Below are 27,093 nucleotides of genomic sequence, written 5' to 3'. Positions count from 1 at the left end.
GGTTGTCGCGTTCTCCCTTTTTGAAAATGGGTAGAAGCACAGAGGTAGACCAAGAGTCGATAAGGCCAATCTGTGAGGCTGCAGACATAACTTGCATAACAATGGGGGACCATAGGTCTAGGTTACTCACAAAGATGTCAAGTGGGACTCCATCAGGGCCGGGAGCTTTCCCGGTCTTTGAGGAAGTCAGCGCAGCAGTCACCTCCACGAGATCGAAGTGGAGGTCAATGGGATAGGTGTTAACCCTAGTAAGGACTGCCTCCCCGATTCTGGAGGCCTCAGTTGTTAAAGTGGAGTCCCCAAAAATCTGTGAGTAGTGGGCTACCCATTTTTCAGCAGGTACTGCCACATCTAGGTGGCGAACAGCAGTCGCATCTGCTAGAAAAGGAGCCTCAACTGTTCGCCAAAACAGAGTGCTGTCCTTGCTCAATGTGCTCTGGTGCAGTTGGGCCCAAAGGTTGGTTTTTATTTCCCGTTTGCGGGTTTATTGGGCCACCTTGTAATTCCTTCTTAATAGGGCTATTAAGGCCATGTCCCTGTCTTGGCTATGTAGAGCACGTTTTAGTGCGCAGAGGGCTTTGCGGCAGTGTGAATCAAACCACCCCCGGCAATCCTTATCATGAGTCTTATGCTGGCGAGTAAGCTCCTGCCGAATAGCTTCTAAGATTTTAACGAAACTAGAGAGGATCAACTGGGGAGATGAGGTCTCCTCTAAACAGTTGTATATTAGGGGAAGGATTTTTTGGATAATCTTGCTGGTAACCTCGGAGGGGTTGATCTTTGACCATTTTACAGTATAGCCGTTAGTTTTACTCATCTCCAGGGAATGCTGCGTTAGGAGACTAGTCTTAGAGTGGGCTGGGGAGGCTAAGTTAAATATTATGGTAATACTATTGGAGTAATGATCACTGGAGGGGTCAGTGCCGGTTATAAAGTTTTTCAATCGGTTATTTAGAGTTTGCGAACACAGAATAAAATCAATGGTAGTGGAAAGACCTCTGCCATGAAAGGTTGGCTTGAATTCGACAGCGGGACACACTGATTCATTTGCAAAATCAAGTTCAAGTGAAAAAAGACTGTTATTTAGAGTAGTCCCAATACTGGAGTGAGCAAAGTGGGCAATGGGGACATCATGTTCTTCTTGGAGTCCGCAGATACCTTTTTTATAGTTGTTACATAGGTAAACATTAAAATCCCCACCCCACACAACATGACATTGTAGCTGCGGGTTCTTAGCTTTCTGATCATGCAAATATGATGTAATTTCTAGCAGAGATTTTACACAGTCGCAGGTGAAGAGTTATTGTACATGTTGATAAAATAATAACAGGAGCTTTTGTCGGGGACTAGCTTAAGGATTTGGAGAATTGGAGATACTGGGGGAACTTCAATAATCTTAAATGGAATTTGATTGGAGATATAGATAGCTAAACCACCCTTAGGTCTTCTGTGTGTAGACGGGCTGGCGGGAAGATGAAAAGTTTTAAAGCCCTGAATGTGAATAGGGTCAATAGCCCAGGTTTCCTGGAGGCAGACTAATTTATGCCTATTAACCAAGTCGAACCAAGACTGGAGATGAATCATGGATCTGAGACCCGCTACATTCCAAAAGATGACTGAAAGATCCCAGGTTGGTGGTAAAGTGGAATTTGTGGTCTGTGGATCAGCAGAGGGTGGTGAAGGATGGGACTGGGCCATTGGGACAAGGGGGGAGGGAATTCGTTTTGAATCAGAGAAAGTTGGGGTGATGTGTTGTTGGCTCGTGTGTGACTCCTCGGGGAGGGTTGACTGAATGTGGCAGGAATCTTGATCCATAGGGATTGTCGATTGAGAGAATGGAGTTAACAAGGGGGTGTAAGGCTCAGTGTGGGTGCCAGACAGAGAAGGCGAGGTGGAACCTGCCATCCTAGTTTTCCTGGAAATACGTTTGGAGTGAATCGATACATTATTGATGGCTTTGACTTCAGAGAATGGGACTGATGGTCATATATCCAAACAATCGTATCTGTTGGATAGCGTTGGGCCTCTCCAGTTGGTAAAGTGACCAGAGGGTGGATTGCTAAATCCGTAGCCTGTCAAATGGCTTCGATCTCTATTTCCACCCCAGTTCCCCACTCTCGTCCAGCTCCATGGAGGACCGGCATTATGTCGTGGAGTCGGGGGGTAGAAGTAAGACAGATTGTGGGTGGCGATCCCTTCAGTGGAAGTATGATCTCCCCTGGAGCAGATGTGCTCAACTGTGTTAGGATCGCCGAAATTCACTATGACGCAGTCACCCTGAATGTTTTTGGGTTCATTGCCTAGCCTGGGCACTCTGCGCACAGTGGTAACTCTGTTGTCCATAAAGGTTGGTAAAGGTCTGTTATTGGACAACCAGTATATAACTTTGTTTTTTAATGACCAGACTGGTTCGTCCTGATTTGGGGGGAGTTCCGGGACACCTGTCATTATTACTACATAGGGGAATGCCTCAGGCGGAAGATGGATAGGATGGCCCCTTCTCTTTCGATTTCTCGGGATGGAGTTAAATCCAACAGAGGGTTTGGGATGGGTAAGGGCAGGGGTAGGAAGAGCGGGGGTAGGAGGGGCAGGAAGAGGTTTTGGTTGAATAGATGACAGTGTCTTAGAGTTGGTTGAGGATTGGGTCGGTATGGGGTTAGATGGTTTGGGAGGTGCTTGGGGCTTGATAGTAGGTGCTAGTGGCTTAGAAGTGTTTGTATTGTGAGTAATGGGCCTTCCTTGAGCCAAGTTGGAATCTTTGTTGTTACCCTCACTTGAGTTCAGGGCTAAAGACAATTGGGTTAGTTGGGAGTGAACCAGGGGCAGTGCCTTTTCTATGGGCTCTAAATAGGACTTAATTAGATCTCCAATTTTACTAAGCAGTAGACTATCGTTACTACAGGTGTTAGTAGTTAAATTACCATTGTCGGCCATACCACCCTCACTGTCATAGCTACTAGAGCTGCTACAACTAACATTCAAGTTATCTGTGGTAAGATCCGTTGTGTGTACAAGAGACGGGGAGGGAGGTAGGTGGGGAGTTATGGCAAGATTAATGATTTGTGGGGGGAGATGAGAAGTGGAAGGGGTTGCGGGGATAGTTGTGGGGGGGGGAGTTAGTAGTATGATGAGACTTAGTAGTTTCCCTCTTCTTTTTTGTGGGGATTGCACCTTTGCGTGCACCCCTAGCTGTAGTTGGAGAAGGGGCGACATCAGTTTGGCTAGCAAAAATGACTGGGGATTTTTCAAGTGAAAGATGGGATTCGGAAAGATCTAAGGACGCAGATAGGTCCACTGTGCGGGGGACAGTATGCAACTCTGCGTGCACTGTCAAGGGAGGGGGTAACAACAGGACGCTGGGGAGTTTTTGCAGTAGCCAGTAAGCCCATGGATGAGCGTCTGGCGATAGCCAGGTCCTGTGAGACTCTCCGTTCCAATAGGGTAATGCCCTGCTCAATGGCCTCATTGGCTTTAGTTATGAATTGGTCTATTGGCCCAATAACCTCAGCAGCAGCCTGGGCCTGTTTCTTAACTGTATTCCTGGTGGTTCTCGGAGACATGATGCAATGTAGTTCGTTGCGGTATAAAGGTACTGTAAAATCTAAATGCGAACTACAAGTGACTTATTTAGAAATACACACAGTAGCAGCAAGAATAGAAGGGAAGAAAGCAAACGTAAATAGGGTGGCCCAGTCCAGTCTTGCCCGGTCTTGAACGGGGCAAGACTTGGCCCGGGCTTCGCCCCGTGCTCCGACCCGCGCGCGTCCCGCGTCGCGGAGACGAGCTTGCCACTAATGACCGTGAAAGTGGTGGGCGTGGCCGCCGGGGGAAGAGGCACCAGCTGCGCTAGTTCAGGGATTGCTGGTCCTCGCAGTCCCCCGGACGGAGTAGTTCCAATTATTACCCCCTCAAGCCTCAACCCACAGAGCACTCCGCTGGGAGCAGTGTGTGCTTCTGCCGACTGCAGAAAGCGCTCCCACCAGCGAGTGCGAGCGAGTGGGGAGGCGAGCCGGTCCGGTGGGCAGGGGGGAGAACAAAACGACAGATCCACAGGTCAGTTCAAGAAAGCTATGTGAGCGGCACCGGCAAGATGCAGGATGAAAAACAAGGCTACTTGTCAGTGTGCACCTGGGTTGGGAACATCTTGGTGATTTCCCTGAGACACTACATTACCAGCCATATCGCTTGTGCCACACACTACCTCCTGTACCGTAAGTGGAGCATAATCACACATCTACTCCCAGGGCCCTACACAGGCACTTCACATACGGCTTCGGATAAAAGATCTCTGCTAAAGATCCCCATAGAAGGTGACCGTCTAGTATTGCAGCGCCGGCTCAACGACGAGCAAAGCCCTATGAAGAAGTATGACACTCGCAAGAGTGTGTGAGGGCTCTTAATCCAAAAAGGAACCAACCCATTTGTTCAAGAATACCTGGTCTGTTAGAACACCTATTCTCCCACCTCTATAGGAACTGCATACCCATTTACCTACAACTGAACCAGATTTCACCTTCAGAAGTTTAGGATGATTAATTTGTCCCCAGTGCCAGCACCATCCAAACCCATTACTAGTTGCGCTGTCTACCTACAAGAATCATGTTTTTATGGTCCAGTCTAGTGGGCATGCAGAATAGTCCCCATGTACACCATGTGGAAACAGCACTATGAATACGTACAAAAGACTGCTTTTGTCTGAATGCAACCTTATGTCATTTTACAAAAATTCTGTCCCTGGCACTGGACTTAGTTTCTACAGATGATCCACTGCCATCTGCATGTGGACAGCTATCTGGTAAGAGCATTCCCTAAAGTACAGATTGCAAATAACTTGACCAGTCTAATCAGAAAGTGTTACAACCTTGAATTAGCTACTGAATAGCTCAAGATCTTCTCACTTCATCTAACAGCATCATATTAGTTGGACCTTTCAAATAAATTTAGGGCTGAGATAAAGTACATTTTTTGGTGACCGTTCCTCCTAGAATCTAGGTATGGTCTCTACTATTTTGAAAACCCTTAGCCTGCACGGTGCCATTGGCCCAAACTTACACTCATACAAGCTGAATTTTGGAAATAGTATGCATTGTCATTGCAACGGGGAAGCGAGTATGACTGTGTAGACCTCATGGTGCATGCATAATACCGACCAAGCAGTGGTCTGAATGGAACAACTTTTCGATGCAGCTTCTGATCCGATTAAGGTCTCAAGAAACCCTATGTACTAGGAGTTACTGAGTCACAATTAAAGTTTGCAGCAACACAAAACATTTCAAAATCCTAACTTCTTTCCAAAGCTGGCTTAAAGAGTGGTTAGAGGACATAGGTTCAGCTATGCCTCCAAAGGGACAAAGCGAGAAGACAATATGCTAGTGCTATTAAACATTGAAAAAACCCTCAAGGTACCACAGTGTTTCTCTGAGCTTCTTAGATGTACCGAAGTTGCAAATAGTGTGGGAGGGCTGTTTTAACAGGGACGTTGACTACGTGCCACAAAGTTTGACAAATGTCTTACAACAGTCGGAGACCACCCTTAATTTCCGAAAATGATTACAATTGTTGCTACAGAATTCTAAAGAAAAAATTACTTGCCTCCAGTTCCTCAAACAGGCACCTTGGTCTGGGGTGAATGTCACTTCTCTCTCTAGCCTTCTTGATACAGAGCAATATACTTTGGTGCCATGGATATTTGTTACATTTTAAGAGAAGGACTGTCGGTTTTGGCATGCCGTGCAATAACATACATTGTGCAACATTTCCGTCACTTACCTGAGGTCACATGTTTGACCTTCATTATCTGTTTCATTAGAATACATTTATATATTAGGACAGTGGCAAGTGAACGCCCGCAGATGGGGAACAGTCTTGTAAATTGATTGTCTCAATACATGTTGTAAGGGGTGTAAAACAACCCTCATGGTTTTAGGCATGTCTTGCTGTAAAATAAATCAGTAATTAAAAAAAGGCATTCTCAGCAAGTCTCCACAGCAGTGGCTCGCAGTTATTTCACGCGACCTGTTTTGTTCTTTGTACCTATTGAATTGCTCAGTTATCTTGAAAGCGTTGCAACTTGATAATTTCAGAATAAGGTACGTGCAAAATCCTGGTTTGAAATCCGATGTTCTTGCCCCAGATGTTAAAATTGAGTTAGTTTGTTAATGGAAGCCAAACTTACCGAATTCTTTAAGCAATGGTCAGAATTCATAAAATGCTGCTTGTGTCATCGTGTCAAATGTAGAATCTTGTTCCTAAATATTTTAAAGCAGACTTACCTTAAGAAAGATAATCTCTTTTCAGCCCTTCTGCCATTCCAATAGTTGCCTCTTCAGTGGTTTGCCTTCCTGTCACTTCCTTCTCGGATTACCAGAGAGGGCAGTGCAGCCCGTGAGCTGCTTCGTGCTGGAGGAGGGAGGGAGACTGCTCTACTGAGCATGCTCCTCAGCTGCCACTGTGGGCTGGGACTCATGAACACACCAGTGCTGTAGGCCTCAGAAACCCGTGGTGAAAATCTCAAGGGCTGCACGACTCAACAGGCCTCTGAATGAGGTAGGACCCTGGATGCATGTCGTTGAAGGACTTGTGCCTCGGATTCTTCACTGCTTCTAGGGCCCGGGAATGTTTGTTGGGTTGAAATGTGAGCCTGAATTGAAGAGGCCCAGCACACACACTGCACCAGCTTCCAGTGGCTTCACTCTCTCTTCCTGTTGCTGGCTTGGCTGGTGTATATTGAGCCTTTGTACTTTTGTCTGAGCTGCATCACGTTTTTTATGAGGTCATCTCTTTGCTGATTCCTTCTAAAGTACGTGTGTTCTTTGTTTCTTTAATGTTAAGGCCGGTTATTCAGAAGAATTGTGTTTTTGCGTGTATTATCTTTTTCCTTTTTAAACTGTTGTAGTGTAGATACCTAGCGTTATGAATTTTACCATTTTGAATGGCATCAGGTTTAACCAGATCTTCTCATCCTTTTGATTTCAACAAAGGATAAGGATGATGTTAACACTGATTGCTATTCAAGGGGTTTGAAGTACATTATCCATAAATACCAGGGACCAGTTGCTCCAACATATTTTGTGTCTCAAACTGAGTTGGCCGGTCCTAAAAGGATGTGATTGCCTTATAGAGAGCTGTATTTTCCTAAATGGCCTCAATTGTTAAAGGCCTTTGGGGGTGATAACATGTCTGTTTATCTGAACATATGGTTCTGATCGTCATTTTCTGAGTGTGGTACATTAAATTAATCCTGGTCTCATTGCAGCAGCCCATGCTTTGTCTTTAGTACATAAACGTAAAATGTGGCAAGAGGTCCTGGTCTGTTTAGACATCAGGTGCCATTCCTTCCAATTTCACTCCCAATCTATGGAAAGCAGAATTTTGATAGACTTGTGAGACCTTCTCCCCCTGACTTCTAGGGTAATTCAAAATTCACCAGCTTCCATCCCGTGGTTAAGTAACTGTCCTTTTCCCGTTTTTTTACTTTTTTCTTTTACGTTCGCCTATTTGGATAGAATGCAATCAGCTCTTCACTGGCCTCCTCACAGCCAAATGCAGTCTCATTGGCATCTTTGCCTATTGGCAAGGCTGAGCTACGAAGTTTAATGTATGTTTCTTTGGGAATCGTCTTACTTTTGTATTTATCTGGCTGGGATTTCATTAGATTTTTGGTGTCTGGTGTTGAGGATGGTCCATGGCTCACCTTGTAACAACCAAATGCAGTCTCATCAGTGGGTTTACCTCCTGAAAGAACAAAGCTTCATAGCTCTGATTTTCTAATTTGGTGAACAGGTGACTACCGCCACGGCCTTGAGGTGACAAAACGTTTAAAGATCCTGAGTGATTTAGATGGAATCAAATGCTTTTGACTAGGTAAGTCAGCCATTTTATTTTATTCCTTCAAGAGACTTGAAATCTTTTTATAAAGCCGTGTTTTATGTAAACAGCCTGCTTGCTGCCGTACTATATATTTTAGAGGACGCAGTGTTTAAAAGGGTTCTGCTTCACTAGTATCCACAGATTAAACCATTGTGTTTTTTGTTGAATACCTATGGATTTCTCTAATATTTGATAGTAAAAGCGTCAGTATATTAATTCATTTATTCATTCATTCCAGTAGTGGTACCTGGTTAGTCTGACATGAAAGAGAAAGTCTCCTCCTATGGAGGTCACTAGGAGTTAGTTTTTTATTATTAGTTGGCAGTGAGGGGAATGTCACTGATCGTGGCTCACCTGTTTTTTGCTGATTCTTCTCACAGGCCATCATCACACTGTGTTTATGGTGGCCTAGACTAATCATGCATTGTCCCCCTCCGATCTGACAATACTGTGCAGATGTCACTACAAATGTTTGCCTTGAAAGTCTTGTGAAATTTTAGCCCAACTGGTTGATTCCAGTGTATGATAGAGCATATATCTGTTGATAACCTTATGGGAGACAGGTGTTCTATAGCTGGCATGGTATGTAATGCATGTCCTGTTATCTCCCCATAAAAGGCCAAATTCGATAGCTTGTCACGTTTTCTCACAAGGTTCCAGAGAACTTCAACTGAATTGGCGATTTCTGTAAGCAGCATCTTCCAGGGGGGTTGCTCCTGTGCTGCTCTTTGGTTGTCACGTACATGTCTTTACTTACCTAATTTCTTGGGATAAAAGCTGTAGTCTGCATATGCCTCGCTTCTAGATTGGCCCCAATAGACTCCTAACTACCTTGTGACACATGAAACAAACATGCTCAGTTTTGTGGAAGCTACGTCTTGCAAAGGGTTGCATCTCTTACTGCAGTTGGAATCTATTGACTCTTAAACTTGCAGGGTGTCCAACTCGAGACCAAGACGGGGTCCTTTGTTCTCTCCCATCAGGTTTAACTATATCTTTGCACCCACGCCAATTCAGGGTCAACCCCATTTGCTCTGATTTCAAATTCAGGACTAAATTCTGATCTCCCTGTTACCAGGAAGTTGCCTATGGGTCAGAATTGTGTGTTGTGTAATAATTATCACGTCTTCACAGGTTCCAAAACCAAACCGATCAGTTACTGCTTCCTTGCCAGATGCCAGTTTGGATATCATAGTAAATCATAACAATCTCTATCCTGGGAGCTCTGAACATCTAGTTTGATCGCCCTGACGTTGCTCAAACAAAATCCTCTGTGGTAAACTTAACCATCCTCAACTTACTCCAGCTTGTCTCAGGTAAGATACACTCTCCTGGTCACATTTTGGATGCAATATTCGTTCCATCAGGACTTCTAACAGTAACTGGAAACTTTTAGGCCCTGTAGGACATGAGTCCTGTGTCCCTACAATAGAGCCTAAAGAGATACCCCAGGGAGATGCCTTCTTTCACCTTCATCCAACCTCCTATGTGTAACTAGATTCCACAAGACCAAACAAGGCATTCTGGCCGTTGTAGGTAATGCAGCCCAATTATGGAATAAGTTACCAGCTACTCTCGGATCATTAACTGATCTACTGCACTTCAGAAAGGCCTTGAAGACTTTGCTCCTTCTTAAGTAATCATTTGGTCTTCTGGTGCTCACTTTTACAGCTGGTATGTTATGATAAAAGCTTGCAGCGCCAGGATATTTGTAAAGCGACAGTTGCCCTCTATAAATGTTATGAGAAAATAAAATAACTGGAAACCTTTCCTGAATATAAAGTGACAATGATCTAATCTCTTTCTTAGTAAACTTTTTAACCAGAACAATTACTACAAAAGTAGGGGCGCACAAAACTACTTACAGGCAGCAGAATAAACTCCACTTCTTAGCACAGGACTACAATCTCATCACAACCTTTCCTGTCGGACAAATAGAAGTGATTGAAAGACTTGCCTTACCCCCGACTTCATGGAAGGGAACAACCTACAGCCTGACCAGCAAGCAGGCTTTCACCCAGTCAAGGGTGCTGAATCTGCTCTGATTTCACTTTGACAAGCAAACCGGCTTTCACCCAGGCAGAGACACTGAACTTGCTTGATTAGCCACCGAGGATGCCCTGAAAATGACAGTGGACAGAAATTGGCCGATAGCATTACTACAGCTGCCTTTGACAATGTCAATCTTCAGACTATACTATTAGGCTGGAGGATCTTTGCTTTGGTGGAAGCCTTCTAGACTGGATCTCCTACTTTCATGAACGGCTAAGCTTAGTTCCCTACATCTGTTACACCAGTTTTGGTGGTAATAGAGGATGATGTGTCTCAAGACATTGACCTCCCTCAACTCCCCTGTGCAAGTGCTAACTCACACCCCAACAGGACCTATTCATGTCTTCAGCTTAACGTGCTACAGTTACACTAATTACGCATTCTTCGTTCTAAACCAGGAATAATTACAGCAAACACGAGAAGTGAATTTCACTGCTTATTATGCACAACATCGAAATACTTACAAGGTAGGCCACTCTGCAACTCTGCATCCTTCCACCCAACCACTTCCTAACCTCTTCGCTGCTGATGACGAGCTCAGCTTGTCATCAGCCACGGTGGTCGTGTGCGGATGACGAGCTGAGCTCGTCATGTAACGTAGCTTTTTCAAATTTGCCGCACACAGCGGGAAAAGCCGCTGCAGCGATGCTGCTAGAATGCAGCATGCCACTCATTTGGTAAAGTGCTCCATTGCCTTGGCAGGGGTGTATAGCACTGCAAAAGTTTCTTCTTATGTACTCTCAAATGATCGACTGCAGCTTTGAAGGCACACTCTGAATGATATTCTCTATTAGGGTGATAGTGGCAAATACAGGACTCCTTGAAAATAATGTCATGGGCACCTCTATTCATTCAGTTATTTTAATGCCAACTACCTAAAAGGGAACTCTTCCTCTGTTTTGTGAAAGAGCTTGAACTGAATAAGCCTGAGTCTGGCAGAAATTGTCATGTTTGAGTGGCCATTCGTTCCAGCGTCCATTCATCGTCTTCCAATCATCATCTTCCATTCTCCCACGTCATCCTCCCATCTTAGTTGTAGCTTATAAAATACCCCAGGTATGGTCAAGATAAAGACTGTGTGCATTCACGAAAAGCCCATCCTACCCTACCCATGGCTTCAAATGCCAGCTTAGTGTTTAGAGGATTAAATTCAGACACCTGTGTTAGCTTTCATTTATATGCCCCAAGGGGTAGGACAAACCTGCAAGTTTCGTAGAAATAGCACTGTGAAAGCTTGAATTTGTTTGAAAGTTGTGCAGAAGAATGAATGTATGTCAAAGCCCATGCATCTCCTGACTTTGAGATTGCTATAAGATCCCAGGCCAAGAAACCCCCCAGACGCGCCACTGGGGCAACTAAGCAGAGCCTCCATTTATTTTGTTTCTCTACCTTGAAGGACCGGCGCTGCTGCTGCATCAGAAGAGAGTAGTTTGGGTAGATGAAAGTTTTCCTGTGATGGGTCACGGTGTCTTTAATGCACTCCTCCCTCAAGATAACATCCCTGTCCAAATAGTTCAGAATGCGGGCAATAAGGGATCTTGTCAGGGTACAAAATGACCCAAGAGTCACTATGTTGGCCTTCCCCAACCCTCACACCTGCCACAAAAGTTGTTTCTAGAACCCAACTTAATTTTCTAAATGTATAGTAAAATATTTGTTTTTTTTGTTCCCTACTAAAACTTCAGTGTAACATTTAGGTATAGTAGTGCTATTGCATAGGCATAATCTGTATGAATAAAAAATATATTTACATTTTTAAAATTCATTAGATCGAGCTTTGATCTCTGAGGTTGAAGTACTGTGTGCTGTCAATTTACAGTATGTTTATAGAGCTGTATCATGCCTAGAATTATCGTGCTTTAAAAAGTATTTGCTTAAGTAATGTAGAATTTTTTTGAATTTGATAATTTATTTTATTAATGAATTCAAAAGCGTTATTTTTTTATTTTGATAATTGTTGTATGATTTGTGAGGCATTGTAAAATAACTGAAATCTAAAATGTTGAACATACTAATTAAAAATATTTTCATGCTTCTCTATACCAATGCTGTTATAGTTTAGGGTTGTTATTATGTGACTTAAACACAATCTGTTAGTATGGATTTGCGCTAGTATTCCGGTCCGGTGGTGACTTTTCCAAAATGGTTTGGTTGATACCATGACAGACTGAGTCTAGCTCGGTTTGAAGAGATATCCAGTTGGTAGAGTGAAATTAGATTTCTGTTGGATAGATTTATTAAAATTGATTTGTGAGTTTGATGGGCAAGGCCAAAGGGCAATACTAAATTGGGTACGAATTTTCTTGCTTGGTATGCATTCATTTGTCTGGCAGATGCTGATGTAAATGTGTAGTAGTGATGTAGCCCTGTCAGGAAACACGTTTGTTAATTCGATACTCAAAGGATTAGCGGAGAATGACATCTTGTGTGTGCAAGTATAACATTTGGTTTAATGTCATCTTTCTGAGGATCTCCTACTCTTGTCGCATTTGGTTGTCAAGTGCTGAAAAAAAGCAAAATAACGAAAGTGCTTTCACACTTCAATGTGCATGTGTAATCATTGCAGCATATGAAAAAATGATACAACTAATTTGCTACCAAGGAAGCCACGCTTAATGGAGAGAAGAGGCACATTTGATTAACGCAGTTGAACACGCTTTCTGTGACGTAAATGCTTTGTACGAAGAAACCCTCCACACGGGGCCACGTATCCTGAGGGCCTTTGGTCAAGCCCCATCTCTAGCCTGTGGGTGAAAGGAAGTGCAGCTGCTTTCAGTGGTTCTCCATGGTTCAGATCGCATTTCATAACTGCCTCAAGGTGCCTTTGTGCCTTTATTCTGGATCTCATTAGTTTGCTTGTGCATGTGATCAGGGTAACCTATGAGCTGGCTGCTGAACAAGTCTCCCTCCCCCACCCACCTCTTGCCTTCTGCTCGGGTCTCTTGAAAGAACATGGCTGAATGATGTGATGGAATCTTCTTCTACCTCGTTCCTTTACGTTGACTGGATGACTCACAAGTGGCAAACACATATGCAGTCATTCATCGGCTTCAAGTCCACAGCATTCAGTCTTCCAGGTATGGGGAAAAGATTATTCTAGGGCTGTGAGGAAAAAGCTTACAAATTGGTTTTTGTTGCCTCGGAAACAAACCGACGTGCCAGAGCTGTATTCATTCTGTATATTTGCATTTGCTAGACAGGCCTGAAGATTATGCCTACCATACTCAACATTGAAAGCGAGAACGTGCGGGGTTGAATAATGTGGACAAACTATATTGGGCCCTGGGTTGCAGGCCTCGATGAAGGTATTTCATTTTTACCATGTTTTTACTAAACTAGTCAGTTTTGTTAGACCAAAAAATAACAGGTTTTCATCCTTTGTGCAGTCACTGTTATGTTCTATAAGTGAACTATATTGTTATGCACTGCTAAGTTTGTCTGATGATTTAGGCACTGTTGAACTTTATTAATAAGCAGAGCTGCAAGTTTCCTTCATAATATGGAACACATGTTGAAGGATGCTTTGCCGTCCTCTCTTAGACAGAGGAAACAAAAAAAACGAACATTTTCTGCTGAAAGCCGGTTAGGAAACTCTAAGTCACCCATGTCACTTTGGTAGAGTCCAGGTTTATACAGCCCTCGATTTACAGAGTGAAGTGGATTTAAATTTTGAAGAGAAACACACTAGGTTCCTATTGTTAATTAGTGACTTAAGATTTATGTGAAAAATAAGCATTTTTCTAAAATATGTATCTATTTGGTAAAGTGCCTTTGTGCTTCATTGTTGAGACTTATTCAAAGAACTAGTCTGTTGGGTGTACAGTGACCAGCAGGATGTTGGTTAAACAGTCTTCTTCAGTTGATGGATTCAAGCCCCTTTGGAGAGTTCGGGTTGGGCCATTTCTGATTGTAAGTGCCAAAAGCTGCATGTTAGCTGTTTCTTGGTTCCCCTAGTTGTTTGTAAGCTCACAGTACCGAATAGTCGTTTGAATTATCATTATGAAGTGCTATATAAATGTTGGTTCTTTATAATCTTTCAAGGGTAAAGCCGATTCCCGGTTTCCTCGGTATCCTTTAAAAACGTCCTAGAGAATGTGTGGACTTGGCTGCAATTATGTGGAAGGAACCCCAAGAATCCCAGTGGGCTCAAAGCCCAACCATATCCAATTTCTGCCGTCTTTGTCTTAAAGAAGCCTGTAGGTGGATCGCAGGTCGCAAGAGGTTAATCACCAGTTTACTGAGCGGCCTTTTCCTTACATTGGCTTGGGCTCATTCTGGCACGATGTTTTCTTTCTTGAAGAATTAAAAGCAAGGGATTAACTTGAAACTATGTCCAAAGCCCTTTGAGAAAATAGTAGGAAGAAAGGGGCTTTTCCTTCCATTTCTCCTGTATCCGAGTTCCCCAGCATGGTGCTGCATATTAGCTAATTATTTGCAGTAGTGATGAGGCCTAAAACTACTTTATGATGTCAACTTGTTTCGTTATACTGTTTGCTGCTGCAAATGATGCAGTTTTAATGCTGTAAAAACACTGGTGTTACTAATACCTAACTTATATACTCCATTTATCGACCTTATTATGATGAAAGGTTGGTTCTGCCCCACTATGATTCAAACGTGCTACTTGCAGGTTACACCCAGATAGCTTCATCAAACAATTAACTCACTGATCTGTCTTGAAACCCATTGTACAATATTTTTGTCCAGCTACTAGTATGGATTCTAGATGTATGGCACAGAGCATTTCTGTTCTATTTCTTTAAGCCTTGAAGTTGAGAGAAATAGTGTACCACTCTTGTGACCACGGTCTGTAGAATTATAATTTGCTTACTTGCTTTAAAAAGAGAAGTTTTGGGGGAGGGGGAGAATTAAGATTGCTTTGAAAATTAATCATAATAGCGAACGCTGCATGCTTGCTCATGGATTCTCAAAACTGACACACGCTGATGTCTTTATTGTTCTTGGGAGGTTGAGAAGTTGCTACTGCATTGCCTGGCATTCTCAATTAATCTCATCGCCGGCTACCCCAAACTAACTGCAAGGACATGCCATTTATAAAGAGCAGTCTGTATTGTGCTGAACTCCTCCAGGGCTACTGGCACTACAGCTCCGGTGGTATCCATAAAATGCAGGTGTTCTGTACAGGCACTCCCTCATTGTGTTCTACGGTTTGGCATATATTCTAGAAACAAGACTCATGGCTTGACAAAGTATGATATACACAAATAGTAGTTGACTTAAGGAGGTCCCTTTTCCAGCACGTGTTATCTGTTTGGTAACCACGAGTAGGACGTTTTCTGGTTAGTTTAGTTTCATTATAGGTGCATTTTCAGGTCCACGGTTCCTCCTTAGTCTCGGCACTTCAGTCTAATAGGGTTGGATTGTAGGATAGCACAACCCCTCGAGAGTGACTTAGGCCCTCTACATTGTTTTTGAACTGTGGTATGCCCGTAGTTTTTCATACATTGGTGAGGGTTAATATTGCGGAGAGGTTGGTTGAGCTGTACCCCTTTTCACTATCTTGCCATTAGCCCAGTACCCCAATGGTGAAGGTGTTTCTTGTAGGGGGATCATACATGTTTACATAGAAAGAACATTGTTTTAATATTTTTGGAAGATACTTCGAGCTGCATTTTTCTTTAGTACTTCGAAGGAGAAAACCTTTGAATTCATTGTGTGAGCTACTTGGATGGCTAATAGTGCTCTCTGGTTTTATGGTTTATGGGGTTGATAAAAACCAGTAGTTTTTCGAAGGATGGGCAGGAACCCTCTTGCAAGATTTTGAAACTCCGATGTCCCATTATGTAACTTCTTGGGAAGCTATTGCTAATAAACCTCTCATTGTTTGTGCCGTGCATCATTGGTAAGCAACATGTGGTGGGCACTCTTCTTGGCAGACGTTAAGGCATGTGAAGCTTGTATTTTGTTGAAGTGATAAAGACTCCTAATCTGAATAGCAGCAGTATTTTCTGGGTCCTCTGGTGTATGCTTTTTTGTTTCAGACATCCCTATTGGTCCCAGATCTATAGAAGTATAGAGTAGCAGATAAAAGAGCTGTCAAGGCACGTTCAGAGAGGCCCCCCATTCATCACCGACGGCACCTGCCAGGTCTCCACATTTCCAGCGTACTCCCCATTTTTGGTCTCTCTTAGAGACCGCTTTTACTTATCATTTGTCATTGAACGATTGTGTTGTGTTCACTTTTATTCTGTCACTACTCCACACCGTGAATCTGCATTGCCCCAAAAGCAGTCCGTGTTTAAGCTGTTGCTTTGCTTCTTGTGCTTCTCCCCATCCATTTGGCTCTTGCTTTTTTTTTCCATTCAAATAATTCCAACATTGGTTCCTCCTTCCTTCTCCTGCTGCTGTTGAATTGTTTTTACCACGCTCTCCACCTTTGCCCCCGGTCCCGCTATTTTATTTCATGTTATTATTTAATATTTTATTTTTGGAAGATCCTGATAACTGCAGTTTGATCCCGGGCAACTCCCTACATGGAGAACATGCACTTTGTTGTGCTTTTGATGTTATATTGAATGGAATGCTTAAAGATGAGCGGCTGCAATCTAGAAGCGGTAAATGAAAACGAAAGCAAAATGACTGGTGCATTACAGCACAGATGTGCACGTTTGTCATCACGTTGGGCCCTCTGTGGCTTCACAACTCTGGTGTACACATGTTCGTCATCACTTTAGGGCCACTGGGGCTTTATGATTCATGTGTATCACATTGACTCATGACGTAGATGCATCCTTGGTTTTTTTGCCAGATGTTAAACATCAACAAATATATTTTTTTTAACTTTTTGACGATGCTCTACAGCTTTGGCAAAAAGCATGGGCAAAACCAGTAGGTATGATTGGCAAAGCCAGCAGGCGAGACCCTATCTGCTTCAACTTCCTTATATCCTTCGATATGGTCATCACCTTAGACTTGGCTATCTGCATTCCGTACACTGATCGCTTTTTGGGTCACAGTTGTCACTTCTTTTGTTTCTCAGGGAGTTAACGTCAGTTTATGTAGGTACCAAGCTCATGAAAGGAACCACCCATCACACTAGAAAAATTCCTTTCAAAACGCCTACGTCTCTTTCTCTTAGAGACAGTTGAGCTTCATGTTTGCAATTAGTAGTCCTTCTTTATACTTGGGAGGCCAGTCGTGTGATCACTCTTTTCTCAAGTCTTTTTGAAGTGCAGTACTGGAATGAAACAGCAAGCTGACCTCCAGCAGACTCTGTAGGATAGTTTTTTGATAAATTGTTATGTTTGACAAAGATGATCCATTCTTCCACACTTTTCTTTCATATTATGTGGCTGAAGATACTCGGACTCAGTAGGCTCGGGGTTGTGCTGAGTTGGGTCTGAGTGGATGAATCCATGTGTCTTGTGAATTCTGTTGCATCCGTAGCGCAGTGCGCTGCTAATAGCGCTTCCTTTCTATTATACGATTTATGAAACTGTGAAATGTCTTGGGGGCTGCCTCTTGTGGGCATTCACTTGAGCTGGAGCTGTAAACGTGTGGGTGAGGATAGAGTTGTAGGCCTGAAGTGAGGATCTGCAAGGAAATGCAGCCTAGCTCCGACGAACCTGGAGGCGGTCTGCTCTGGAAATTCTATAAACGTGGTATGTAACCCCAGCCAGCCATTCCGTCGAGCTTGAGCCTGTGTGGAAGGTGATGTTGGAATGAATTTGCTGAGAGCAGCCAGCCTGGGTCATCCCCATCGTGGAGCCTCTTCAGTCGCTTCTTTCTGTTCTCACTGATGCTTTTTGTGTAAAGGGAGGTTTGTGGTTGAGATGCAGTCAGTGTGGGCGTTGGAGCAGCAGCCTTCCCATGTCATTTGTTTACTATACATAGGTGCATTCTTAACGGGACAGGGCCCGTGTTGCTTGTGTTGGTGTTAAGTGTTCAAGCGCCTCGTGAGAGCGCCTTGATTTGATGTTTTGGTTAGGAAGACACAAGACTCCTTCGCTTTCACTGCTAGCAGCCATTATGTGTAAATTTCTCGGCCTCACAAAATGCATTGCTCAATTGAAAGGCTGCATGAATGTTTTTTCTGAGAGACAGATTGGAATCTCTCGTTCTCTTGTAAAGCACTAATATACGTAATTCTTTTTCATATGAGATGAAACCATAACCTGTTTTAAGTAAAGTAGACAGTGCTACTAAGCGGTTTTGCAATGTAGTTCATTCTCCTCCAGTGAAAGATCATATGCTTTGTTTTCCAGTTGTCAGTTCCAGCGTCTACTGCTCATACTGTGCTCCACTGGTCAAGTAGGTTTCTCAACCGTTTTGTGTGAATGGGGTATGCACAAGACCCAAACTGGTAACTGCTTGCCCGAATGACAGTGTAGGTTCCATTAATGCCAACAGGCATATCTTCTCAGGTGTTTAGAATAGCTGTCAGGTTTTATTGCCTTCAATCCAGTAGTTTAATTACTTCTCCTACTATGATTTTTAGTCTATACCACGTGGAATGCTATTAAAGCACAGTTGACCTGACATTGAAATGTCCTAAACAACATTTCTTCTATTTTGGTTTATTTTGTATGTTGTTGTAAGTAATTGAATAGTTGTAAAAAAAACTATGCATTTGTGATTCTAGCTTACAGAAGCTTAATGTTAAATCTTTCTTGCTCGTTTTCCTCAATTCTTCAACATTGAAATAATAGTTGAGATATTAAGTTGCTATTGAATTCATGGTATGAATGCTGGATAAATGTGCCGTCATCAGCTTGCTGGTGGTCTAGATTTTTTTTTTAAGAACCTATAGCTTAATTGTTTAAGGAGACCTTTCAGTCTGTATGCCCAACCATGTCTTCCGTATATTTAAGGTTTGTTGTTCTCTTATATGAAATTGTTTCTTTCTATGGTTTGATTTGGTTTGTAAAAACATATAAAACTCTTAAAATCTAGACATAACCTCCAACGCAGAGCCAGTTGTTTTCTAGCTTGCAGTCCTTTTTGATAACAGCGGTTGTAATGAGGCACAGGTAGGATGTGGTGTAAAAGAGGTATTATATGTAAGTTGAGAGTGCATTGGTTAATGGGACTTCTTAAACTTTTCAATGTGGCACTTATTTAAAAAAAAGCTCACGCCTATGATATAAGTACATTGGTCAAAATGTTTTACCTCCTTTACACGTGTGTACGTGCCACGCACGCCTACACATCACCCTGTCCTGTCCCCCCCCCAAAAAAAATGTTTGCAAGACTCTGATATGTTGAAAAGTGAATGGTGTAATTGAGTCAGTGTGAATGAACTCAGTTCTTTCAGTAGGAGGCCATGCATTACCATCTATGTTAGTACGTAAAGATGGATATACAGTATTACCTATGGGGGGGGTTTCTATGCAATTTTAAAAGGATTAACTGGGCATCTAAGAGTCAGATTGCATTTTGTATTCGGACATGTATGTACCCTTAAACTCTGACTTCCCTTATTTATGAGGTCATCTGTAAAGATTGGTTCAAACGAACAACTTCTCTCTTTACTTGACAAGATTTGACGAAATGTTCCTGTAAAAATAAAACCTATGTAGTGACAATTTTGGTATTTCATTTGGAGAATAACATACACAGAGATGTCTTTCCAACCATGCCATGATATCCTGCTGCTTTGATGGGTAATGGGTCAGCAGAATTGTATATGAACCAGAAACAGTCAAATAACTGTAGAGTTGTGAATTTCCATGTAAGGAGTACTTGAGATATAAAATATAATTACATCTCGCATGTATATATTTTGCAGCAAAATTAAAGCTCAGAAATAGTGTAGGACTACACTAGGGGGAAATGCCTGAGGTTGGAGAATCCGATTATAAGAAGTAAGCACAATTTTTACCTAGTCTTTGTTTAAAAAAATAAATACTAAAAACAACAAATCCTATTTACATTTCTTTGAAAATACAGTCACAATTTTTTGGGAAATATTTAAATTCATTACACAACAATGTTAATTAAATCTTCTACATAAACTAGAGGATAGTGTGAATTATTTCAGAGTTTGTTGGAGTCTCTGGTTGGTAAGAGTACTCCAATCAAGTCTTAATTTCAGACGGTTATGAAATACTTTGAAAAAGATCCTCTTGACGCTAGTATGTCTGTTTAGTGGCATTGAATCTTACATACGCGTAAACAAATGTACCTGATTATTTCTGATGGTTAGGGGCCTTCTAAAACAGAAAACATGTACAAAATCTATTGACAACAGTGTGTAAGGTGTTTGTGCTTTGTGTTCTAGTCATTGCTTTTTCCCAAGGGACTGTAGAGAAAATCTACCCCCCTCCTCCTCTGAAATGTTGAGTGTTTGGCCTTTGGCCAGCATCACTTTGATGTAAAGTATCACTCCCTGTAGGGTCTTGCAGTGAACATGTGGAGCAGTGTCAGCTGAAATGGCTGCTGCTCACAGTTGACTGAAATGGTGGCTTTCTCCTTTGAATGCATTTTTTAGCTTGCACACTTAAAACCAGTAGAGGGAGCTAGATCATGTGACCTTTTCAATAGCTCATTTTGATGGAACCTTAAAGGGGATTGCATTGAATATATTTTCGATGTAAACAAACCCGGTTTAGCTTGATTCTGGACAAGAAAACAGCACATTAGCTGCAGAATCGTTGTTGTTTTTTGGCTTGTTGGTGCTTGATGTGACTGTCATCCTTGGGATTGTTGCAGTGTATTTGCAGTGTAAGCTCAACGAACATGCTGCTGATGATCCTTTGTATATTCAAATTGAGGCAGATTATACGTCAGGTAATGGGCTCAATTTTCTATAGAATTCCTACTGCATACTTGAGTTATTTGTTGCTAATTTTGAGCCAGTTATTTTTGTAGATTGAAAAGGAGTTCTGTGCCATCTTTGTTGGTTGTGGTCAGTTCTAACACGTTTATGGGTATGTTTACAGATGCCAACATGAATTCTTTGCAGTGGACATATCCTCGGTTTGCAGGACCGCCTTTTGAAGAATCACAACAAAATGTATTAATGTTAATTCTGTGTCTGAATTGTAATGAGCAGATGCCACTGTAATTCATTGCCACCCATTTCGAATTACCTGCAGCTTGAAATGCTTTTCACGGCTGAGCTCACCGTAAATACTAGGGCAGAGAATTGCTTCAATTGATACTCCACTATGTCGGATCTGCTACATGTATTATCTTTGCCACACCGCAAATGCAGCATGGGTGAAATTGTGGACTAAAGTTATGATTCGTAGGAACAGACCAAGGAATTCGTAGCAGATGTTTGCACCGAGTTACTAGGGTGCATGGCTTGATTCTATGGTGTCTTCCAGGGTGATGTTCTGTTCACTTGGTTGTATGCCTGTTCAGCTGTGAAAATAGATTCTTCCTCCTTTACAAATACTGCTATTTCTTGTGAGTTAGCTATTTGTGCACAGCACTCTTGACAAAGAAACCAAACCTAAACCCTTTGGGTTGTAGTTATGAGGGAGTAGCCAATCGAGTATTGGTACACAAAGTGTAAGTGATTTATAAGGCATCTCTTGTATGCTCATTTAGTATCCCCTCCGAAACAAAATATTTTATTGCGCTACAGATTTAATATTTTCTGAATGAAAATCTAGGCAGCATTGCTACAGGTTAGTGGAACTTCACGTAAACCGCAACATATTCTTGTGACTGATCCGAGTTAACCGTGAAATTTAGCTTTGCTTGGGGTGCTACTTGTTGAGCCATTTGTGCCATAGTTTTTATCGGTTTTGCTTGCTATTTTGTGGAGGTTGTTGATTCAGTTAGGTATATTAAATGTAATTGATTTTGCCTTAAGTACGACATAATAGTTTGCCGAAGTCTGTCCTTTTCAGGGCTGCTGAAAGCTTTGGCCATCAAGTGACCATTTTGAAATCAAAAGAGCCAAAATAATAACGACCTCAGCACATTGTTATGATAAGGAAATGTCCCCCTCTGCCCACTTGTGCCCTACTAAATTGACTCCAGATGCGTGCATCGCTGCCACTGAAGTACAGTGGAATGCTTGGTGTTTTAGACTAAAGTCAGTGCTGCTGTTCTTAAGTTGAGAAACGTTCGAAGGTTAAGGGAATCGAGGCATTTTTATGTACTAGCGAATGCATTCCAGTTGGTTTCTGGTAACAGATGTTCCTACTAGAAGAGGCAGGCACTCTTTGGAACTTTGAAATGTTTCCCTAGTCCCAATGAGTGCCTGGTGAAATAAAAAAACGATTTTGAATACAGTTTTGCACCTCTATAGTTGTACTTGATGTAAATGTAAATGTATGTGTCTTGTAAAGCGCACTGCTACCCGGAGGCGTCCTGGCGCTATAGACCTCTGGGGAACCCGTCCTGGCTTTCCCTGTGAGATGTTCCCTGCTGGGTATCTCCAAGGTGAAACCAGGCATCCCCGGCGTTTGTGGGGGGCCGTTGTGGAGATGAGACAAGCTAATGCCTAGAGTTGCCGAGTGTGATCCCTGGTTAGAGTAGGCACCGAGGCGAGAATTATCGAGTCCGCTGACCCTGGCAGCCACAAGACCTTGCACAATAGTATTGCTCAAATCTAGTTCTGCAAGAGATGTGACTGCCTTTGTGTGATGAACAGGGTTTAGAAAGAATATTTTCCTTCAAGGGAAAAAGCGGCAACTATCCATCAAACATCTGAGCTTATTTTTTCCTGGTTGGCTTTACATCACCATTAACCTGTGTGCAGATGTCAGGTTTTCATAAAAAATAACCTATAATTCTCAATCATGATCAGTGAAATAGACCTTTTTGTTGGCGAATGCTCTCCATGATTTCTGTAGAAATGCAGCTTAGTTTAACAGTTACCTCAGGCAGGGGTCAGTATCTATTGGGTGAGGTCTTGGCGTTATGGTGCATTGTGTGTCGGTAGCTCAATTTTGGAGTCTGTATTGAAAGTCCAGCTGCCTCTAGAGCTTCTCCTTTTATATGTTAACTTACCAAGAGGAGTCGACTCTATTCTGCTTCTAGCAAGGCATTGGTGTTCACAGATTTCCGTTCTGTTCAAGACTGTCGTATAGCTTCGATCTGCAAGCGGCCTCCAAATGGTATTCTTCTCAGTGGAAACGTCGTCCCCACCTCTGTCTCCTCATCCCGCTTCGTGCCCTAAATCGACTGTAGCTGTTTGCATGTGTCACGAAGAACTCCAGAAAGATAGGTATTTTAGAATAAAGTCTGTACTGCTGTTGTGAAAGTGCTTATGTTTGAAGGAGAGCCGAATCTAGGCGTTTTTATTAACTAATTAAATATTTCGCTCTTCTGTGTTTGACTCAGTTCCTGCTGTTTCTAGCTACTGATGTTCCAACAAGAAGAGTCACATTCGCTCGAACTCTTAAATAGGTCCTTCTAGTCGCAGTGAATGCCTAGTGTATGTTGAAATGTGAATAAGCCTTTGACATTTTTTGCACCTATTTCAATTGAACTTGGTGTCTCAAGCAGCCACCAGGCCTTGCACAATAAAATTGCTTAAAATCATTTTTTGGCAAGAGATATGCGCACGTTTGTATGAAGGTCATCATTTGGAAACCTTAAAAAAAAGTTCTGCTTGAAGGGAAAAAGCTGCAACCACCCCTCAAACATCTGATCTTATTTTTTTTTCTGGCTGGCTACATCATCATTAACCTGTGTGCAGATGTCGGGCTTTTATAAACAGTAACGTGTAATTAACTGAAAGACCTTCCGTGGGGGCGAGAGCTCTCCACGATTGCAGTAGAAATGCAGCTTGGTTTAACCAGGCTTCTTCAGGCAGGATCTCTTGAGGTCTCGGTGCTATGGCGCCTTGAGTGTCGATAGCTCCAGTTTGGAGTCTGCATTGAAAGCCCAGCTGCCTCTAGAGCTCCTCCAATCGGAGCTCTCGGAGCCGGCTTGTTGTTGTGTGAAATGGCGGCAGCTTGGTGAGAGCAGGAAACGGTCTCCAGTGAGCATGCTCACTCAGTAGAGGGAGCTTTTGTCACATGAGCAGAGCTACTGAATCTCTATTGACGGGCTCTGGAATATTCAACTCTTGGAAGCTTCCTCAAAAGGAAACGACAGCTGCATGTCAGGCAGGTACAGTAGCTCCTTGTGTCCACAGCGCCACATTCCATCTGTCAACAACGGGCTTTTGTTCAGTTTCAGCCATTAGATTAATGCCAGATGAGAGAAAAGGGAAGGAAAATCAGAAAACAAAATATGAATCAGACCCTGCGATTAAAGTGGAAGAAGGTTGTTTTCTGTTTTTGCGTTTGAGAGCAGCCCCAGCTTAGCTGCCTCTTACTAGTAGGATGGAACTGGTTTAAGAATTGAATTGGCTCATTAAGTGAACTCCTGGCTACTTTTGTGATCTTTCTGCCTCTGCGTTGGCTGCTCTGTTTGGCATGTTTGTAAATCTAAGGTTTAGTAAAGTTACTGTCTTCAGATACTGCTACCTCTGTCCAGGGGGCCATTATGGCACCTCTTTTTCACTGGACTTAAAAGGTCTCCTTTAAGACTCGCAGCTGACACTTTTTTTTCTTTAATGTGGCAGTGCCTCAGTCAGGATGAATCCTCCTTGTATATGCATTTAAAGTGGATCACCTAAAGATCAATGTCAAAAATACTCTCCTGTTCTTGTATCTTGTAGACTAAATGCTATCCTTTAAACGTGACTCTGTCCAAGCTTGAGTCTTAAAGAAAGGTTGATTGTTGAATTGTCCCTATAGAGAAGGGGTTGCAGTTGCTTATTTCACAATTATTTTTCAAATGTCTTTTCAGGCTAAGATATAGTAAGCAATGTTTTTGTTTGCTAAAAGATGGGCAATGAAGTTTCTAACTTCCTGTTTTTATTTGGGTACGTGTGTGTGTGTGTGTTTGTCCTCAGCCCTAGGGATTACTTGACCAGCAGAAATTATATAGCACCAGACTCCAGCATCATGGCAATGCCATGTTGCTGCTTATAGTCTTTCAAATATACACCTATGTCTTTCTCACTTTACAATGCTTTGCTGGAAATTGTGAAATAGGAGACATTACAAAAAAATCTTTAGTACACTGAATACATTCCTACGTTTGAATAGGACATGTTTTTCAAGTTTGTTAGTTTAGGCAAACTTAACATTTAAGAGCTCATCGACCAGTAACTTTATTTTTTTATTTTAATATTATGAACAGAAACGTGAAGTGAAAGGGGTGTGGCAAGCACGGGGTTCTCATCATTAACACATCCTTTGTCCTTTTTTTTAATCATATTTTTTATCCATCCATGGATATTTTTATCCATGCTTACTGACCATATATGATCTCATTATTTATTGTTAATTTTTTTATGATTCCAAACTACAAAGCCACTCTTAATACCCCCCCCCCAAAAAAAAAACTTGGCTGTATACGCTTTCCCAGAGGGGCAATTGTAGTTCTTCTAAATTACTGTGGTCTGTCAACCGGACCTCATGTTTAGTCATGTGACATTGCAAACTAGATCGCCCAGCTCTTGATGTTAAAGCTTAATAATCCGCATTGCCTTCTGAGTGAGAGGAAGCAAATAAGCCCTGCGTTTGCCAGTTGGTCCTGCATGGAAGATGCAGCTCCTGGTTCACTGTCGCTCTGCCTCTGTTGGTTGCTCATGTTGAGTTATTAGCAGTGGGGGAGGGGAATTAGAGCCTCGGTAATGCAGACCTACATGCCAGGACAGATTTACCAAGTGAAGCAGCTTGCAGACACTCTTTACACATGAAGGACATTTCTCAACAAGCGGAACCAAAGGAATTAAAAAATCATTGTTTGGTTTAAAATCCGTTTGTTTATTCCTTAAGTTTTAAGAAATGTTTTCTCTAGTTTTTTGTAATTTTATTTATTGTTTTGTTCTAGTGGAGCCGGCAAGATAAAATACAGTCCTGGGTAATGCAGTTGTGCTTGACTATGTCAGGCTTGTCTATGCTAGTTGTCTGAGTATATCGAAGAGCGTTGAGGCCGTCGCCACATTCTGTCGTGTAATCTCTGCCTTTAATAACTCCCCACCCCTAAAAAAACCAGCTCTAGAGGCCGAAGAGCATCCAGCAGAACCCATGGCATAAGTGGCCAGAAGTGTCCTATGGAAACGTACTTTGTAGGGCACGCATATTCAGACGTGAATTTGTCTTTCTGTATATATCCAATGCACAGTTAACCTTTGTGTTGTCTATATTGTAATTGTCTGCACTTTTGTCTGGTATTAAAAATGAACCACGAGAAGCACTGGCCCTTTATTTTTCGGGCCCCTCGGTGACTGGCAGTTCGACTATTTAGGGAAGAACATCTAGGCTTGCATTCAGATGGAGCGCCTGTTTGATTTGCATGTCCCTGATATGGAATTTGCTGCTGTTTTGCTGTGGGTCTAGCAGTGTTTGTCTAATGCTTCGCCTTTCATCAAATCTGCTGGATTGATGGTCTCTTGTAAGCACACTATGTGATATAGCACTTCCTCTTTTTCTGTCGGGGGGGAAAATGGCAGGTCGGTGTTTGCCTGTAAACAATGCAGTTATGAAATGGCTGACTGATGAAGCCGAGCACGTTCAGGAGCAGCCTGTAGGGGGAGGTGATCAGAGAAAGATGATCTAATCAAGCAGGTTTGCTGGGAGAGCAGGCAAGTGAAGGCCACGCATATAAAACGTTGCAGAGGCCTGCAGGAACCAGTGGATCTGGAACCAGGGCGCTTGCACTGAAGGCAGTTTGAAGAAGGCTTTTGGTTGTTTTCTTAGGAATTTAGAATTGTATTCTAATTTTCAATCACATTTCTTCTGCAGCAGAGCCAACCGAGACAGCTGTCTTTTCTCAATTGTCTTTCGATTTGAAAACGGTGTAGGACTTTCTTGTAGATGGTGGGGCAAGTCTGTAGGATGGCTGCTCATAATCTGTAATGTTTACCAAAGGTGATCCATTCTTATACACCTTTATTCCACATTATGTAGCTGAAGATGCTCTCACTCAGTAGGCTCTGGATTTTTCTGCAGAAAAGGCCTTTGAGTTGGGTCTGAGCGATTGAATCCAGGAGTCTCGTAAATGTTGTTACATCTGTAGCGCAGTGTGTCGCTAATAGCACCTCCTTCCTATTATACGATTCATGAAACTGTGAGATGGCTTGGGAGCTTCGTCTTCTGGGCATGAACTAGGGATGAAGCTGCACCCAACAGTGGAACTGTAAATGCGAGTAGTCTGCCTGAAGTGAGGATCTGCAAGGAAATGCAGCCC

At 42.5% G+C, this 27,093-nt stretch overlaps 1 protein-coding gene across 9 annotated transcripts in view; it reads left to right on the top strand.

Annotated features, from left to right (window-relative positions):
* Window positions 1-27,093, top strand: part of EHMT1 (euchromatic histone lysine methyltransferase 1) — an 834,115-nt gene that overhangs the window by 140,481 nt on the left and 666,541 nt on the right. For 3 of the 9 annotated variants that reach the window (XM_086921122.1, XM_086921125.1, XM_086921121.1), the window contains exon 1: window positions 12,880-12,998. The exons of 3 other annotated variants lie outside the window; for them this stretch is intronic. In XM_086921122.1, coding sequence (XP_086777248.1) covers window positions 12,890-12,998 — 109 coding nt within the window. In that variant the 5' untranslated portion in view covers window positions 12,880-12,889. Of the gene's footprint in view, window positions 1-6,444; window positions 6,547-7,782; window positions 7,864-12,879; window positions 12,999-13,139; window positions 13,227-27,093 lie in introns of those variants that run through there. 3 more of the 9 variants (XM_086921130.1, XM_086921129.1, XM_086921123.1) reach the window with 3 other exon arrangements.

The sequence above is a fragment of the Lissotriton vulgaris genome, chromosome 5 (genome assembly GCF_964263255.1).
Source record: "Lissotriton vulgaris chromosome 5, aLisVul1.2, whole genome shotgun sequence".
NCBI classification, from domain to species: domain Eukaryota; kingdom Metazoa; phylum Chordata; class Amphibia; order Caudata; family Salamandridae; genus Lissotriton; species Lissotriton vulgaris.
Note: the sequence above shows the minus strand (reverse complement) of the source record. Positions and strands in the feature narration are given on the sequence as shown.